The sequence below is a fragment of the Pipistrellus hanaki genome (genome assembly GCF_964339955.1).
Source record: "Pipistrellus hanaki genome assembly, chromosome: 2".
Classification (NCBI taxonomy): Eukaryota; Metazoa; Chordata; class Mammalia; order Chiroptera; family Vespertilionidae; genus Pipistrellus; species Pipistrellus hanaki.
Window position 1 is genome coordinate 65563099 of NC_140504.1, and position 19127 is coordinate 65582225.

Here is a 19127-nt window from a genome sequence, read left to right on the forward strand (position 1 = left end):
CCTCATGCATAAATTTTGTGCACTGGGCTACTAGTTACTTATAATGTCCATCTGAATGAGTCCAAAGCTTAGAAAATCAGACTGCTGGCTTTTTTTCTTTTTTTTTTTTCTTTCCCTAGACAGAATAGCTTGTTTTTCACATGCTCGGTTACCATTCATCGCCACTCAGATTCACCAGGCATGTTGAATTTCTCCCTTTCTTTTAATTATTTTCATGTTGCATTAGATGGTCTTTTGAATTTAAACAGTCTATGACTCTGACCCCCTAGATTTCCAACTTGAAATCATCAGGCTATTGTCTCCCAATTTGGCACACTTATCTGGGCCATCTTAGCATAGGTGGGCATGTCTGCTCTAGTTTTGATTTTTCTGTTTATTTTCCCAAACACTCTCTGCATTTGGAAAGGTTTCATAGCAACTGAGTACCTAGGCCATTATCACTGACATAGTGGGTGTGTAGCTTGCAGAAATTTATTATAATATGTATTGATTTTAGTTAATATGTATGGATTTTAGTTAACAAGCAAAGCAAACATATGAAGCCTTATAAGTCTTTGTGAACATTTTAAAGGAGCATAGAAGGAAATGGATGTTGTTAGTCCTGGCACACACCTCTCTAATTGTGTGTGTGTGTGTGTGTGTGTGTGTGTGTGTGTGTGTTTTACTCCCCCCCGTTTGTGGTTATTACTCAGGAAACTTTGTACTTTTTAGTGAAGTAAGGAAAGACTATATTCTTCTATAAAACATTAGTTTACACAGTGGCTTCATCAAATATACTTATGTTTTTTTTTAAAAAGTGTATCTCATGATTCATTTAAAATGGGAGATGTAGCAGAGGTATTTCAGATGAGTGAAATATTCCTTTTGTTTGATAACTGAAGAAATCTACAATTTGAAACATGCTTAAAATGTTTTGCCTAAGGCATTATTTTGTGTTAAGCTTATTTTTTTTAAACACCTGACATGATGTATGCCTATTTACTTTTCCTTCTGATAATACTCTTCTCCACCTCTTTCCTTAGAAAATGGAAACTTTTATTTTAAAAGTATGATTGTATGTGTGCAATTATTCTTATTGGGCAGCAGAGGGCACTATGGTACAGACTTCACAGGAAAGGAAAAGTTTTTTGATAGATACTGGGCAAGTGTCCTGGCTTCTTTTGTTGATTGGTTGTTGTCTTGAATTATCAAGTTACAAGTGCCTGTTTCATTGAAAGAATGTATAAATATATACGTTGAAGGGAAAAATAGGCACATAATAAAGATGGAATATTCCATGTTCCTCAGAAAAATATCTCATTTTAGAAAGAGGCAAGATCAATAAATATATTCTTTTAAAAATTAAACTATAATTCATAGGCATCAAAATTCACCCTTTTAAAATACACTGTTTAAGGAGATTTAGCCATAATCAAAAAGGAACCCTATACCCTTGACTAGTTATCCCTGATTCCTTTATCTTCCTAGCCTCTGACAACCACAAATCTACTTTTTGTCTTCATGGATTTGCTTATTCTGGACATGTTATATGAATGGAATCACACAATATGTGGCCTCTTGTGTCTAATTGCCCTCAATATAGAATATATAATATTCTATATTCCATATAGCACGATGCTTTCAAGTTTCATTCACGTCATAGCATGCAGCTATACTTCTTTTTTTCTTCATGGTTGAAAAATAGTTCATTGTACTTATATAAAACACTATGTTTATCCATTCACCAGTTGATGAACATCCCCCCCCCCCACTTTTTGACTATTATGAATAATGCTGCCAGGAACATTTGTGTATAATTTTTTGGTGTGAACATATGTGGGTATATAACTAGAAGTAGAATTTCTGGGTCTAGAGAACTCTGTTTGACTTTTGAGTAGCTGCCAAATTGTTTCCACAGCAGCTATGCTATATTACATTCTAACCAGCAATGTATGAGGATTTCAATTTCTCTTTATCTTCACCAATACTTACTATTCTATCTTTTTTTTAAAATTTTTTTTATTGATTTTTAATAGAGAGGAAAGGAGAGGGATAGAAAGCTAGAAACTTCAATGAGAGAGAAATATCGACCAGCTGCCTCCTGCACACCCCCTACTGGCAATGTGCCCTTAACTAATGTACATGCCCTTGACCGGAATCAAACCTGGGACCTTTCAGTCTGCAGACCAATTCTCTATCCATTGAGCCAAACCAGTTTCGGCTATTCTATCTTTTTTATTATAGCCATTCTAGTGGGTATGAAGTAGTATTTTATGTGGCTTTGATTTGCACTTCCAAGAAATAAAGTCCTTTAAATATTTAGAATTTAGGTAATCATTTCAAAACTTTATCAACATTGCTATACCAGTTTAAACATATCATCCTTCCATCCTTTGGGTAGTCTATTTGGCTATAACAGAATAAAGTTTAATGGTATTTTTTCTTGTCCTTTTTCTCTATCCTTTCCTCCTTCTTTTTCTTCCATTTTTCTGACCAGGTGTTGAGAAAGCTGCTTTCCTCATGGGCATTAACTCCTCTGAGTTGGTGAATGGCTTGATTCATCGTAGAATGAAAGTTGGTAATGGATATGTTACTAGAGGTCAAAATATAGAACAAGTGAGGTGGTTTGTTTTTTTTTAAGAGCATTATGATTCTGTGATCTTATAATAATTATATACATATAATATTATACTTGTATATTTTTCAATTTCTTTGATGTCTGCAACAAGAGCATCCATAAAAAGCAACTATATGATGAATATTCCAAATGTTTCCACTGTGATGTTCACCAGAGTGAATTCACTTATGTTTAAGAGTCTTTGTTGCCTGAAATTTTGACAGTTTTCCTCTGAGCAACAAATATCTTTGCAGAGGCAGGCAAGCCCTTAACATATTGTGATCACATCTTTGTTGCCCAGCTAAGAAGCTTTCAAAGCTATTGGTTTCTGACATGAATAAAACTCTCAAATTGGCATCCCTCATCTACTTGGATTATTGACTTTTGAGAGTAACAGACACATGGTGACATAGTTGAGGAAGGATTTCAGGACACATGCTGAAGTTAATATTTGAAGGGAGGGGATTAAGAAGAGACACAAATGATGAAAGTGTCGTGCAGGTTTTGTTCAGCATCCAGGAGAATGTTTTAATGATGGCATAACAAGTGCTCTGAGGCATTGCCAGGATACAGTAGATACTCCCTGAGTCGCTGGGTAATGAGACCATATGAGTATGCTAGTGCATTTCAAAATAACTTATATCTGTAATGTAGATTAGTCAGTATAAAATGTGCATGCTGCAATAACACAAGTGCTAAAATCTCAGTGACAATAAAATAAGCATTTATTTTTTTTCCCATTGAGACTAGTACAGATGGTACAGCCTTCTTCCACTTTATAGGTAGGACATCTGGAACACATGGACTCCATGGATACGTACAAGGGGGAAGATAATTCATGGAGGAAGCCCACATCCCTAAACTGCTTGGGGCTGGAAGTGATATTACTTTCACTAATATTCTATTGGTAAGAAATAGTCAAATTATCTCCTTAGCTACAGGGGGTCTGAGAAATGTAGTCGTTCCTGGATAGAGGAAATGGTATGATTATCTACATGTATTAAGCATTCAGAGGTATTATCTCCTTCCATATTTACCATACTCAGAAATAAGTAGGGAGGGTAGGAATACTTATATTTTTCCAGTTGAGGAAAACTAAGGATTAGGGAATATAAGTAACATTCCAAAGGACACACAGCTAGTACTCCGGTGACACTTAGATTGTTTTTATACATGTGAAATCTGAAAACAAGAGATAAATGTATAAATTTGTGATAGAAAATAGTTAGTTTGACTGTAGTAAACTATTTATTTTGGTATGTTAAGGCAGCTGGTGTGACTGAGTTACTTAAAACATTTCAACAACTAATCAAAATCAATTTCCTAGTTTAGCTTACTCTGTAAATCAATAATTTAATCTCTACCACAATACTGACTATACTGAAACAATTTGCTTACAGTTTTGTCCTCCTGGGTAACTTGGCTCCTTGGGGCCACTGAGTGGGTGTAATTCATCTTCATGCCCTCGGCAGTTAGCACAGTGCCCTGCAAGCAGTAGGTGCTCCATAAATGTTAAAATAAATTAAATACTGAGCTGAACATGAACTGGGATCAGCAGGACAAGTAGTTTAACTATTTTTTGGTAGTTAGGTGAGAGGTAAGTGGCAGTTTCTTGCTTTTGTAAGACATTCACCACAACATGCCCACATGACATGCTATGATTATAGAACAAGGATTTGCTCTGTAGAAAACTAATGAGGCCATAGAAGGACGGAAATCAAACCCTTGCCTCTTTAACATGGTATTCTCAGGTACTGAGTTACCACTCCAGCCTTTACTATAATAGAACCAGTGAAGCAAGCTTATATATTATTATTCAACATTGAAAGAAAATAAAAAGAAATCCCTCCCTCTCTCTCTCCCTCCCTTCCTTTCCTCTCCCTCTCCCTCTCACATCTTCCACATCCTAGAGACAGTAAGACTGCACACTGTAAGGATTTTCTTTTCTTATGAATTTTACTGACTTTATAGAGACAATTGCCACTGCTAAGAATAGCAATGTATGTATGTATTCTTTTGATGACAATTGCAAAAGATGGCAAAAAATTCTTGCAGTGTTAACACTCTAAAAGTTTTAGTTCTAACTCTAATGCTAACTAGCTCTGGAGCCTTGGTTAAATGTCTTCATTTCTCTCAGCATCCCAATGAAGAGACTGAGTTCCTCTGTGTCTCAATGGAGGGGTGATTGGTATCTAATTGAGACAGTTCTTCATATATGAGTATGTCCTGCACATCATAGGAGGTCTTCCATTCCTGCTTCCAGGTGTTGAATGTCAGTGGCACACTCAGTCATTATGACATTCAGCAAGTGCCCTCCCTGTTTCCAAAGGCTTTCTTTAGGGGGAGGTACCTTCCTGAGTGAGAGCCACAATACATGATTATTATACATAGTAGAGGCCCAGTGCACATAATTCGTGCACGGGGTGGGGGATGTGTCCCTCAGCCCAGCCTGCTGGGACCCTTCAAGGGTTGTCCGACTGCCCATTTAACAGGCAGTCAGACATCCCTATCACAATCCAGGACTGTTGGCTTCCAACTGCTTGCCTACCTGCCTTCCTGATTGCCCCTAATCGCTTCTACCTGCCAGCCTGATCACCCCCTAATCACTCCCATGCCAGCCTGATTGATGCCTAACTGCTCTCCTGCCAGCCTGTTTGCCCTTAACTGCCCTCCCCTACAGGCCTGGTCACCACTAACTGCCCTCTCCTGCAAGCCTGGTCACCCCTAACTTCCTTCCCTTGCAGGCCTGTTACCTCCCAACTTCCATCCCCTGCTGGTCATCTTGTGGTGGCCATTTTGTGGCCATATGGGAGCAGAATCTTTGACCACTTGGGGAAGTCATCTTGTGTGTAGGAATGATGATCAATTTGCATATTACTCTTTTATTAGATAGGAGGATTAGATAGGATAGAGGCCTGGTGCATGAGTCGGGGCTGACTGGTTTGCCCTGAAGGATGTCCTGGATCAGGGTGTTGATTCCCTTGGGATGTGGGGAAGCCTGGGTGAGGGGCCTGTGGTGGTTTGCAGGCTGGCCATGGCCCTCCCCCCTTGACCCAAGTGGAGGCCCTGGTATCTGGGATTTATTTATCTTCTATAATTGAAACTTTGTAGCCTTAAGAGGAGGCCAAGGCAGGCCAGGGCAGGTGAAAAGCTTGGCTTCCTCCATTGCCGGGGAAACGCAAGCCTCCTGCTGTATGTGGCTGCAGCTATCTTGGTTGTGTTAATTTGAATACTTGCTCCTGATTGGCTGGTGGACGTGGCTGGTGGGTATAGAGGAGGTATGGTCAATTTGCATATTACTCCTTTATTAGATAGTATATGAAATGGAAAACTACTCAGCCATAAGAAATAAGCAAATACTGCCATTTGTGTCAACATGGATGAACCTTGAGAATATCATGCTAAATGAAATAAGAAAGTTAGAGAAAGCTAAGAACCATATGATTTCATTCACTGGTAGGATATAAAACTGAAAACAACAGATGAACAAACAAGGAAAACAAGCTAAAATTCATAGGCACAGATAACAGTATGGTGGTTACCAGAGGGAAAGGGGGTAGGAGGGTAGTAAAGGGTAAAGGGGGTCACATATATGGTGACAAGATGATTTGACTTCAGGTGTGGGCACATAATGCAAAATCCAGATCATGTATCATAGATTTGTACACTTGAAAACCATACGATTTTATTAATTAATGTCACACCAGTCAATTTAATTAAAAAAAGAACCAGGGTTCTTCAGGCCTAATGTTTTATGATCCAATTAGAGTTCCAACTATTCCTATGAGGAACAAGTTATTTTAATTAAAAAATAAAAACCAGTAGCCATTGAGTACTTACTTACTGTGGGTGCTGTCTTAAGTATGACAACCTGCAAGTTGATATTTATAATATCTCCATTTTATAGTGAAAGACAGTGAACCTTAGAAAGATTAGCTCCTCAAGGTAACACAGCTAGTGAATGCTGGAATGAGGAAGAGGAAGTGATAATGGTGGAAAGGGGGAACTAACAGTATCCAGTAAGTGCCACATGTCCTGCTTACATACTTACATCATCTATCACATTGAATCTCTCCCAACAGTTCCGTGAGACACATATTTTAATATTGTTGTCTTACAGATGAGAAAGGTCGGGAACAAAGTGGTTAAAAATATGGCTGACTCCATTATTTTTGTTTGTTGTTTTTGTTCTTGCTATCATGCATGATTGCCTCCCAGTAATCAAACTCTTCTGTGAGATTATTCTAAAAAGAGCAAAGAAATCATCCATTTAATCCCTGAAAAGTAGAACTGTAGGTTTAGCTGCCTAATTCCTCTTATTGCACAGAAATGATGAAAATGCTTAGTTAGTGTGCCATATATTGGCTTACTGATTTCATTAATTCATTCAACAGACATCATACTTACTATTTATTCCTCTGCCGACATCGTCAGGCTTTCTTCCAGTATTTCTTCACTACTCCCTCTGCCAGTTTTCCTCCCACCCCCACTTCTCGAGTATTTAGGGGATTAAAAGGAAGGGTACAGCCCTGACTGGTTTGGCTTAGTATATAGAGAGTTAGCCCATGGAATGAAGGGTCCTGGGCTCAATTCTAGTCAAGGGCACGTTCCTTGTACCTCAGTTGCAGGCTGGATCCTGGCCCTGGTCAGGGCTTGTGCCGGAACCAATGAATTAATGTGTCTCTCTCACATCAATGTGTTCCCCTCCCTTCCACTCCCTCTAAAAATAAATAGAAAAATATCCTTGGGTGAGGATTAACAAAACACACACAAAAAAGAGGAGAACAAGTTAGTCATGTTCTTTTTAAAGTTTCAAAGTGACTGCTGTAGACAGAGAGTGATTTCCTCAGTGCACCAGAGAATAAAAATCATTCTTGTTGCTTTGTTTGTGTGGCGTGCTCTTGACGCCGATAATAAAAAACCCGTGATGCCATCCCGCGTATGGATTACTGTGGGAATGACTCAAGATAACTGATCAGAGTGTGGGTGACTCAGAACTAAATCACCACCAGACACCAACTGGCTCCTGCTGCGCTCTCTCCTGGGCAGCCGAAGGATGGATGCGACAGGCCTGTTTTAAATGTTAAGTGGTTGGAGCCCATTCTGCCTCCAGGCTTGGAGCGTGTCCAGCTGAAATTCACTCCTACTTGGAGTCTGTTGGAAATCTGCTACTACATCAGCACCTTTGCATCTGGAAGTAGGCTCTGCCTTTGCACAGCATCTTCCAGGGGTTGGAGCTCTCCTTAGTAAGTTACGTGAGAGCCATGGCCACATACCTCCAGGGAAGGGAATGCAGGCCGAGTTTTCAGTAAGAGAATCTGAGTCAGAAGGAGGCACTACATTGCCATTCTCCCTACAGGGAGTTGAGAGCAGCCTTGGGAACTAGTCTAAAGAAGTGGACGCTGAGGCTAGAAAGAACCTTCAAGAACATCAGATGAGGAAACTGCATGCAGCCCCTTGAGGTTAGGTCACTTGCCAAAGGTGACACTATTCATGAGGAGCTGCAACAGCAGCAGTAGGACAGGGCTGGAGATTCCAGAGCCCTCACCTACTCTACCAGGACTTCTCATGATTGATGGTACATAGGAATCAGCGGGGATTGTGTTGAGTCCAAATTCTGATTCTTAGGCCTGGAATTGGAGTTGGCATCTTCAACAGATTTCAGGTAGTGCTGGTGCTGCCGGTCTGAGGGCCACACTTTGAATATCAAGGCTTTAGAATACACTGTCCCTTCTCACCCCCCCCCCCTCCCCCAGGGTATTTGGTCCTTTGGTAATAGGAACCAAATTTCTCTCACAGAAGTGCTGGGTAAAAAGGCACCAGGGTAACTCACCTCCCCCCACCCCTTCTCTCTCTCCCACCTCTCCCTCTCCCCTCTCTCCCTCTCTTTCTTCCTCCCCTCCAATCCTCTCCCTCATCCTCTCCCCTTCCCTCTCCCTCTCCTTCTTCCTCTTCCTTTCCCTCTCCCTCATCATCTCCTTCATCCTTTCCCTTATCCTCTTTGCCTTTCCTTGCTTCATTTTCCCTTCTCTCATTTTATTGTATTTTCTCTCTTGTATCATCTCAGCAGCATGCTGGAGCCACAGAAAGTCAATAAATATATCAGATTTCACTAGAAGGCAGGCACTGATAGAGGATGCCCGGGATTAAAATAAACCCTGCTGTCAGATGAAGGAGTGCGTTCAATGTGGTTTCTAGGTGACCTCTGCTGTTGGTGCTTTGTGCAAGCCAATATATGAAAGGCTGTGTAAGTGGCTGGTGACAAGTATCAACAGGGCCCTGGATGCCAGGGCAGTTCTTCATTGACATTCTGGACATCACTGGTTTTGAAATCCTTGATGTAAGTATCGTTGATAATATGAAGTCAATGCATATTTACAAGGAGATTAGAAAATGTGAATTGAATGTCAGAAAATGTCATCAAAGTATGATGCAATTCATTCTTTGCAAACCTTAAGAGAGAGTTACTTTGGTTGAAAAGAGCAATTATTAATATTAGTAAGTAACAATAGTTATCATAATAAATAGTATTAAGAAATTAAGCTTTAAATAAAGGTAAATTGAGACAAAGGAATATTTTAAGATTTTGGATTGGTTGCCCCTCATACATCCTTCAACCTGGGATCAAACCCGCAACCTATGTAAATGCCCTGACAGGGATTTGAACCCACAACCTTTCAGTGTACAGGATGAAGCTCCAGCCCACTGAGCCACAATGACCAGGGAGGAAGAAGGTAAACATTTAACTGAACATTTGTTAATTACTGGGTTTATTTGCCATGATGTGTCCACATTTTTCCAAGTGGACCTCAATTTTATTTTATTTTTTGAGACACATTTGACCAAAAAATGTATATATTTAATGGGGACAATTTGATGATTTGGTACACACACATATATTGTGAAATAATCACCACATTAAGTTAATTAACATATCCATCACCTCAAGTTGTTGCTGTTTTCTCAATTTTATTTTTATCTCTTCTTCCTACCTAATTACATCTTTGAAGTATAACAGCCTTGAGCAACTTTGCATTAATTTAACCAATGAGAAATTACAACTGTTCTTCAATCAGCACATGTTAGTTCTGGAGCAAGAGGAATATATAAAAGAAGGCATTGACTGAATGTCCATGGTGTTTGGTCTGGACTTGCAAGCCTGCATAGATCTTGTTGAGAAAGCAATGCATGTTTCTCTGCTCATTCGTTTTCATTTAAGGATCGTCCCTGCTTGCCATGTTGATGCCAGAACTCACGCTCTGTCAGAGGGTGGGAACTGGGGCAGAACAGCTCTGCACATTTTCTCTTAATGGTCTTTGTGTGCAGTACCCGTGACATCCTAGCTAAACTTCTATAGCATTTACCCCATTCCATCATCTCTAACGCAGGCTGTCGCTATGGATTTGCTGTTTACTCATGGACTCCACTGTTAATGTGTGAGGAGACTTGTTGGGATTAAAAATGGCCATGCTCTTGACTGGAAAATCAGAGCTGAAAGTATGGGCACTGCTGGGCCTGGCTGATTAACATAAGGTGAAGGGGTAGACCCAGAGCAGCTTAACAACATTTGGCAATTGAGTACGCAAACAAACAACTGCCATACATCCTCCAGGCCTCTACCCTGCAGGATGCAGTTTGTTCATTTAATTGGACAAGTACCAGTTAGTTTAAGTAATTTATGACAATACTTCATGGCTTATTAGTAAATTAGCTGCAGTGCATGGTTTCTGAATTCAGCGGTGTTTCCGGACTCTGAAATATTTCCACGTGCTCTGGGATAGCAGTGATTGGCAAGCTGCGGCTCTTTGGCCCCTCAATCCAGTGGTCGGCAAACCATTGTCCCTACCCACATGCGGCTCTTTGGCCCCTTGTGTGATCTAACGCAACTTCTTCAAAATAGACTTGCCCAGGCAGAAAACTGACTTCTGCACATGGGCCATGATGTTTCAATTGCACTGTACGTGTGTGCCTGCATGTAGTATTTTGTGGAAGAGCCACACTCAAGGGGCCAAAGAGCTGCATGTGGCTCGTGAGCCGAGATTTGCCGACCACTTGATTAAGGGATAGGTTAAGTGGGTTTGCTGGAGGAACACACAATGGCCCTTTGCTGTAGCTTTGTCCACGGGAGCAAGTGTGGTGGCATGTTAGTGCCCCTCGTGTCTCTCCGTAACTGTGGATCACTGTGAAGTGTGGAGACAGGGCTGGGCAAAGCTTTCAACTCAGGCTTTTAACTTTTTGAAAGTTTCTTTAGCTACACTATCACATTGGATTCTCAACAACCCTGCCAGGACAGGGCTAAGGTGACGACGTTTTGTGGACCTCAGATTTTATCAATCAGCGTTCCATCAATTTTATCAATCAACGTTCCATCAATTTTATTTATTAGGTTTCAGCTGAAACAAAATCTTCCTTGAAAATAGCCATTATTTCCAACAGGAGTGGACATCACATTGATTTAATTTCCTTTATAACCAGTGTACTTTCCCGGAGGGAAGAACGGGCTGATTAAAAAAATAATGACCAACTGTGAGTTGATTAAAAAAAATAATAATAATAACCCAACCATGAGCTGGCCAATGTTTGCTAACATCATTCAGTTTGCTAGCATCATTGTAGTTTTCTGATTAGAAATGAAAGAGGAGAACTGGAGCGTCTCAGAGGGGCAGATGTAGCTCCTGGCGATTGTTACCTGTAATATTAACTTACTCTGATTATGGCAATATACTGTTTTCAGGAGGAAGATGGGACATAGGCGTGATTCAAATCCTGATAGGTCTGGCAATGTTACTGATCTTCAGTTATCTGAAGCCTATTGTCTCACATCTGCAGTATCAGTTATTTTAAGTAATACACTAGCAGCATGGATGCAATTTCCTGTTGTATTTTCTACTGATATGATAAAATGAGAAAACAAAAACTGACCACATGATAGAAGGAGAAGATACGTCTTTAGCTTCCTGTGAGTAATTTCAAAGATATTCAGGTCAGGCAAATGAGGAATACCAAAACCTTTCTTAAAGTTATTTCATATTTTGAAAAGATGCATTGTGCTGGCCCAAGCTATGTGAAGAAAATTTATAGTAAATATTAATGATTAAACTTACTCCTTGAAATAGTATAAATCATGGGACATTTTCAAAATTCAAAGGAACTAAAATGCATCATTTTGTATAAAATATCTTAGAGCATACATTTGTGTGTATAGGAAAGGAATTTCCACATATAAAAGTTTGAAATGTTTATATTCATTAAGAAAATTTGTTAAACTAAATCAACAAATTTATTTTTTAAATTAAGCTTTTATCTTTAAAGCAGTTTTAGGTTCAGAGAGAAATTGAGTACAAAGTACAGAGATATACTTTCTCCCCCATATGTGCATAACCTCCCCGGTTGTCAACATCCTCACCAGAGTGGTACATTTGATACAGTTGAGCAACCTACATTGGCATATCATTACCACTCAAAGTCCATAATTTACCTTGGGGTTCACTCTTGGCGTTATACATTCTATGGGTTTGGACACATGTATGATGACATGTATTCATCATTATGGTATCATATAGAGTATTTCCACTGCCCCTGGAAATCACTGATCTTTTTACTATCTCCATAGTTTTGCCTTCCCCAGAATGTTATATAGTTGGGATTCATACAATATGTAACCTTTTAATATTGGCTTCTTTCACTTAGTGATATGTATTTTAGGCTTCTCCACACCTTTTCCTGGTTTCGAGGCTCCACTTATTTTTAGCCCAGAATAATATTCCATTGTCTGCATGCACCGCAGTTTATTTATCCATTCACTATATGAAGGAAATCTTGATTGCTTCCAACTTTTGGCAAGCAAAACTGCTATAAATAGCCAAGCTGCTATAAATTTCCACGTGCAGGTTCTTCAGGTGGACATGAGTCTTCAACTCCTTTGGGTAATTACCAAGGAGCATAACACAAATGGATTTTAACATCAGCTTTAATTGTTGATTTAATCTTCAAGCATACAGTGTCTTCCTTCAATATTATACCTATAGTAAACAAATCTATTATATGGTTAGCTCACACTTATTTCATTACTTTGAAATATTCTAATTTGTTTAGAACTTGAGCATCAATCATTTGTTTATTAAAGTATTAACATATAATTACATATTTATGGTTTTACATAGGAATTGGTAAAGAGATTAATTCTAATATTTTTAAGCAAACAAATCCAACATTATACATTTAAAAATGTATTGCCCCTTCATTATAGTCACCTTGAGAGGCTACATCCATCTTCCAATAATTTAGTCCTTTTGGAAAATATCTCTCAAGGGATGGCAATTGCGATAATGTTTTTGAAATACTACCAGCTTTACTACTGATCATCTTACCTATCTTGAGTCCAAACTGTGTTACTTAACTTGAGCTCGTTGTCCACCTTATTGGTCTGGATATTTTTTAGTTGTTTCTATAAAATGATACATCATTGAACAATAGGAAGTTTCCATGTACCAATAGTCCATATTGTCCAGCTATCCTAAGAAACTTTCTAAAATATTTTAAATCATGTAGAAACTTGGTAGTAAATGTTATTGCCTCCCAAGTGGGGTCTTTGGATGTGTAAATTCTGATGTTTTTATTATAAAATGAATCACATTAATGTCTAGTTATCTTTTGCATACACATAAATATCTTCTTTAAACATGTAATTCAGTGCTTTCTTGTTTGCAACTCTTTTGTGTGTGTGTGTGTGTGTGTGTGTGTGTGTGTGTGTGTGTGTGTATGTGCCTATTGCCCATGGCAAGCAGCCCAGGACCCAAAACTCAAATTTGTATGTCTGAATGTTCACCTGTCAATTAATTACTTAAAATTGTTCTAGCAACTTATATTTTATTCACCTTGGAACTTACTAGGCTCAGGGTTGTGAGAAATGAAAACCAGAGGCCTCATCTTAGCCCTGAATGAACTTAGAATGTAAATAGAGGGATGTCTTAAGACCAAAACTATTACTGTTTTTTATTTTATTAGAGAAGTGAGTAAATTTATTCAATAACTAACCTGTTTTTGATCAGTTCCTTATTACTGAACTGGTGGGGATATTCCTCTCCTAGCATTATGGTAATAGCAGCATTGGACAGATGAGATTGACAACAGCTTATTAGTCACAGATACTCACAGCCTGGGGGTGGAGAACACTGCATGCCATGCAGAGCCATATGGCGTTTGCATTTTGGAAGAGAATGAGTGAGCAGGGACTTTAGGAGGCAGGCTTTGTAGTAATAATAGGGTGAGGTGACCCTTGGTTGCCCCTGGAGGATGTGACTGACTTGTTGGAGTAATTCCATGGGTTGGCAGGGAACAGAAACCCCATTACTCAAGGCCAAGCAGACACTGTGACAGGTTCCATGATAAGGAGGGTTGTTGGATAGGAGACCTCACACATGGAAACACAATGGGATGAGGAACTTGTGATTGGTTTTCCCTGATGTCAAGGAACTCATAATGTTGGACCTTAGTTTTAGGCCCAAAACTACACTGCTGTATAGGAGACTGAATTAAATGCTGTAGAAAACTTAAGCATTTGTTATAAATAGCACTTGCCCTTAGAAGTATCCAGTCAAGTAGATTTATAAGTCTAATAAATGTAAAAATATATATCAGCATAAATGTAGTAAAGGCATTGTCAGAGACCCATAGAGCTCAGAAGAGCAGGAATCTAGCAAAGCCTGGTGGGAAAGAGTGTAAAATTTTAGCTAGATCTTAAAGAATGGACATGACTTCAGCAGATAAAGAGAGGAATCTAGCAGGTAAGGGAACTGGCAAGAGCAAAGACATAGAGACAGGAAAACAAAGAACACATTTCAAAATGTTAGGTAGTCTAGTTAGAACTGAGAACACACAGATGGGAGTAGCTAGAAGTAAAAAAAAAAAAAAAAAATAGAGATTCATGTTGTGAAGGGCTTTTAATGAATTGATACCTTATTTGGGAGCCAAAAAGGGTTTTAGGCTGGCAATAGAATAGTCAGAGCTGCTTGTGTTTAATCTGGTAGGTTTGTATATGGTGGTTGCACTGGAAGGAAAATCTAAAATTAAGGCATTTTGGAAGCTGTTACAGTAGTCCCGGTGAGTAATAGATAGGTCCTGAATCAGGATAGCAAAAATGCAAATAGTAAGAAGGTGGCAGATAAAAACAAGAGGAAGGCAGAATTGATCATATTTGAAGAGGGAGGGGTTAGAGCCCTAATGTGCTGAATCAGGGCAACTGGCTCAAATCACTTACTGTGCAACAGAGAGCATTTGATGCTGTGGGTCAGCATTTGGAAATTAACTTGCTGGAGGGCCTCATATTTATTAGAAGCTTTACGCCTCCCAAGCACTGGAGAAATGGAGAATACTCTGAAGAGTGTTTTCCCCTCCTAAGTGATTTAGTTGTTATAGTATGAGGTATACCATCCACTTATTTTACATAAAACTTCCATTCATCTCTAAATTGGCATCATTGAAGTCCCAAGAAGATGGCAGTCGTCATGGTCCTCTACCTGAAAGGGGGCTATCGCTCCTGGTTAGTTTGACAAAACCCTCTTCTTAACACACACCATCCCACGAGATGCTTAAACTTTTGATCTATTAATTCCAGTTTTTATTGAGGATTGATTATAGGCATGATGAGAAAATACATGCTCCAAGATGGAGTCCATGCCTCCAAGCACCTGTACCAGGAAACTCACTGTAATTTATCAGAATCTCTCTTGTCCTCCTCATCCTTTTTCTCATTTCTCACTCTCCCAGGAACCCAAAAGGCCAGTGTTGCCAAGAGCAAGACAGGTGTCAGTTTCACTTAGATTATTTTGTCCTCACTTAGAACAGATCACATATTCACTCATTGCATCATTTCCCACCTAGATGCTTGAAATAAAGGAAGATGTCCCCGTACTATTCAGTACAAGAGTTATTGGTGGAATGTTGTTCAATATATTATCTATTAAATGTAAGTTCTAAGTCTGAGAATAAACAGAGGTAGAAAACCATAGTCTATATATTAGAATAATAGACTCAGATGGATCAGAATCACAATCTTCAAATATCTTGTGATCCACCATTTAAAAGAATTAGACTGACTTATATTGGCTCTAGTAGAATTATTTAAAACAAAGTATTCTGAACTTCAAACAAATTTTCTTTTAATATATCACCCATCCAGAGCACTGACTCAACTTGATTTATTTTCACTCTATGGCAATATTTGAGCCTAAGCTAATCTGCTTTTTAGAAGGAAATGGTGAAGGGTATTGAAAGAGCTATTAGGGAGTTAGACTAGATCTTTAATGTCGTTCTCAAACCTAAGAGTTTATGGTTCTTAGGTATAAAGGATTGATAGAGAATTATGAAATTTATATTGTTAGGTCAAGACACATGTGTCAAACACAAGGCCCGCGGGCCAAATCCAGCCCGCCAGGCCTTGCAATGTGGCCCGCACCGCGCTGTCATCACTGCACTCCGCTGTCAGTTTATGACATTGTCAGTTTATGACTGTTCAGTAAACCATTCGGCCCGCGATTTAGGCTGGATTTTAGATTTTGGCCCCTTCTCTGATTGAGTTCGACACCCCTAGGTCAAGAGGTCATGTTTAATTTGAAATTCTCATATTCTCATGACAGTTTACCTGTACCTCTGTTTGGTCTACTTTGTGATCTACATATATGTATATGTCTTGTTTTCTTGGCTAAATGCTCTGGGGCCAAAACCCATGTATGATTATTTCTTTTTTTTTTAATTGATTTCAGAAAGAGGAAGGAAGAAGGGGAGAGAGATAGAAACATCAATGATGAGAGAGAATCATTAATCAAATACCTCCTGCACACCTTCACTGGGAATTGAGCCTGAAACCCAGGCATGTATCCTGACGGGAATGGAATTGTGACCTCCTAATTCATAAGTCGACACTCAACCACTCAACCACACCATCTGAGCTGATTATTTTTTTAAAACCCAAACTGTCAATATAATAATTGGTTCATGAAGACCCTTCAAAAATATTCATGAAGTAGGTAAATGAATATACAAATATACAAAATAATATGTAAATATGAGTCCTTGATTCCCACCCCTAATATATATATATATACATATACGTGTATATATATGTATATATATGTTTATACTATATATATATATTTTTAATCCATATTCCTTTCTTTCTTTTTCAAAATATATTTTTATTGATTTCATATAGGAAGGTAGAGAAAGATAGAAACATGATGAGAGACCCTTGCGTCCACAGGCTGACACTCTAGCCACTGAGGCAAGCTGGCTAGGGCAATCCTCCTTTCTATTATATCCCATGTTCTACCCATTGGCAAGTTGTAACCCAGGTCTAATTTCAAACTCTATCATATTTCAATGACTTTTCACAGCCTCTAATACTATTACTACTCTAGACCAGAGGTCACTAAACTATAGTTCTGTGGGCCAATTCCGGTCTGTATCCTGTTTTTGTAAATAGTTTTAAAAATATATATATTTTATTGATTTTTACAGAGAGGAAGGGAGAGAGACAGAGAGCTAGAAACGTCGATGAGAGAGAAACATCAACCAGCTGCCTCTTGCACACCCCCTACTGGGGATGTGCCCACAACCAACATACATGCCCCTGACCGGAATCGAACCCGGGACCCTTCAGTCCACAGACCGATGCTCTACCACTGAGCCAAACTGGTTTCGGCTGTTTTTGTAAATAGTTTTAGTGGAACATTGTCACATTCATTTTATTTACATATTGTTAAATGCTCTTTCAGGGCTGAAAGGGTTGAGTTGATGGCAGAAGTGTAAAAGAGACTAAATGGCCCTAGTTTAGTAAAATAAATATATTACTAGAGGCCCAATGCACGAATCCATGTAATATATCTATATCTATATCTATATCTATATCTATATCTATATCTATATCTATATCTATATCTATATCTATATCTATATCTATATCTATATCTATATATATTACTAGGGTCCCAAGGGGCATGGGTGAATGCAATGGGGACCCTTTGGGTGGGTGGTGGGATGCCCTTGCTGTCTCAGGATCTGGATCCATCCTATTGACATTCACACCGGTTGTCAGGAGTGACCTGGCAGCCACTTTATATTGTTTCTTCCTTGGGGTGCGTCTAGGGAAGGGAAGCAGCATGGTGCCTGAGACTCACTTCCAGGAGGGTGTCAGCGCTGTCAGGATCATGCTGGCAGTGCTGGTCAGTTCGTGCCTGGCCGTTAGAGATTGGACCTGCAGGACTACTGAGGGATTGAGTGGCTGCTGCCTGGCTGATGGGCCACAGGGATGGGTTGGTCAGTTGAGCAGCACTCCTGCTGGGGGAGCACACTGACCACCATGGGGCAGCAGGAGCATCTGCCCCTTGGTGGTCAGTGCGTGTCATAGCAACCAGTTTTCTGGTCATTCAGGTCATTCGGTCGCTTAGACTTTTACTTATTTTATATATATATATATATATATATTATTGATTTTTCACAGAGAGGAAAGGAGAGGAATAGTTAGAAACATCGATGAGAGAGAAACATCAATCAGCTGCCTCCTGCACACCCCCTACTGGGGATGTGCCTGCAACCAAGGTACATACCATTGACAGGAATTAAACCTGGGACCTTTTAGTCTGCAGGCCAACACTCTATCCACTGAGCCAAACTGGTTTCGGCTAGGTTTTTATATATATTGATACGGCCCTTTAGAGAGAAATTCTGCCAGCTGGGGTCATCAGTTTTTCTATCACATATCCTGTTATTGTTTTTATACCCCTTTAAAAATATAAAACCAATAAAAAGTAAAATTGTAAAAACTGGCCCTGGCCAGTTTGGTTTAGTGCATAGAGTGTTGGCCTGCAGACTGAAGAGTCCAGATTTGATTACTGTCATGGCACATGCCTTGGTTGTGAGCTCAGATCTCCAGTGGGGTGTGTTCAGGAGGCAGGAAATCAGTGATTCTCTCTCATCATTAATCTTTCTCTCTCTCTCTCTCTCTCCCTTCCTCTCTGAAATCCATAAAATATTTTTAAAAAGTATAAAAACCATTATTAGTTCACTGGCTTTCCAATACAGGCCATAGATAAGATTTGGCTCATAGACTCTACTTTACCAACCCCTGTTCTAAACCTATGATCCTTTTCAAGCATAAATCATTTTATGTTAAAAATCTCCAAAGGCCTCCTATTATACTTAAAATAAATTCCAAATGTCTCACCATGGTCTGTAAGACCTTTGGGATCCAATACTCCTTACCTCTCTGACTTTATCTTGTAACCGCGTACTCCATCTGACTAGCTTTGCTCTGTCCACACTTGACTCTGGCAGGACCTCAAATTTGCCACTACTTCAGATCTTTGTACTCTTTATTTCTCTGTGCAGAATACTTTACACACATCTTCTCAGAATTGCTCTTCTCATTCAGTTCAGAGGGTCTTGCCCACAATCTTACTAAAATAGTTCCCACTCAGAAGAAACGTAAGTGCTTAGAAGAAATCATGCTCTATCTCTTTATTTTGCATTATTT

At 39.3% G+C, this 19127-nt stretch overlaps 2 protein-coding genes across 2 annotated transcripts in view; both read left to right on the plus strand.

Annotated features, from left to right (window-relative positions):
* Positions 1–19127, plus strand: part of CIP2A (cellular inhibitor of PP2A) — a 561728-nt gene that overhangs the window by 115056 nt on the left and 427545 nt on the right. The gene's annotated exons all lie outside the window — the stretch shown is intronic.
* The window catches only part of MYH15 (myosin heavy chain 15), a gene marked incomplete at both ends in the record, with an annotated part of 196140 nt that overhangs the window by 30653 nt on the left and 146360 nt on the right, over positions 1–19127 (plus strand). Inside the window, 5 exon segments of the mRNA XM_084870441.1 lie at positions 2477–2595; positions 8795–8887; positions 8889–8936; positions 9607–9720; positions 9724–9777. Coding sequence (XP_084726567.1) covers positions 2477–2595; positions 8795–8887; positions 8889–8936; positions 9607–9720; positions 9724–9777 — 428 coding nt within the window.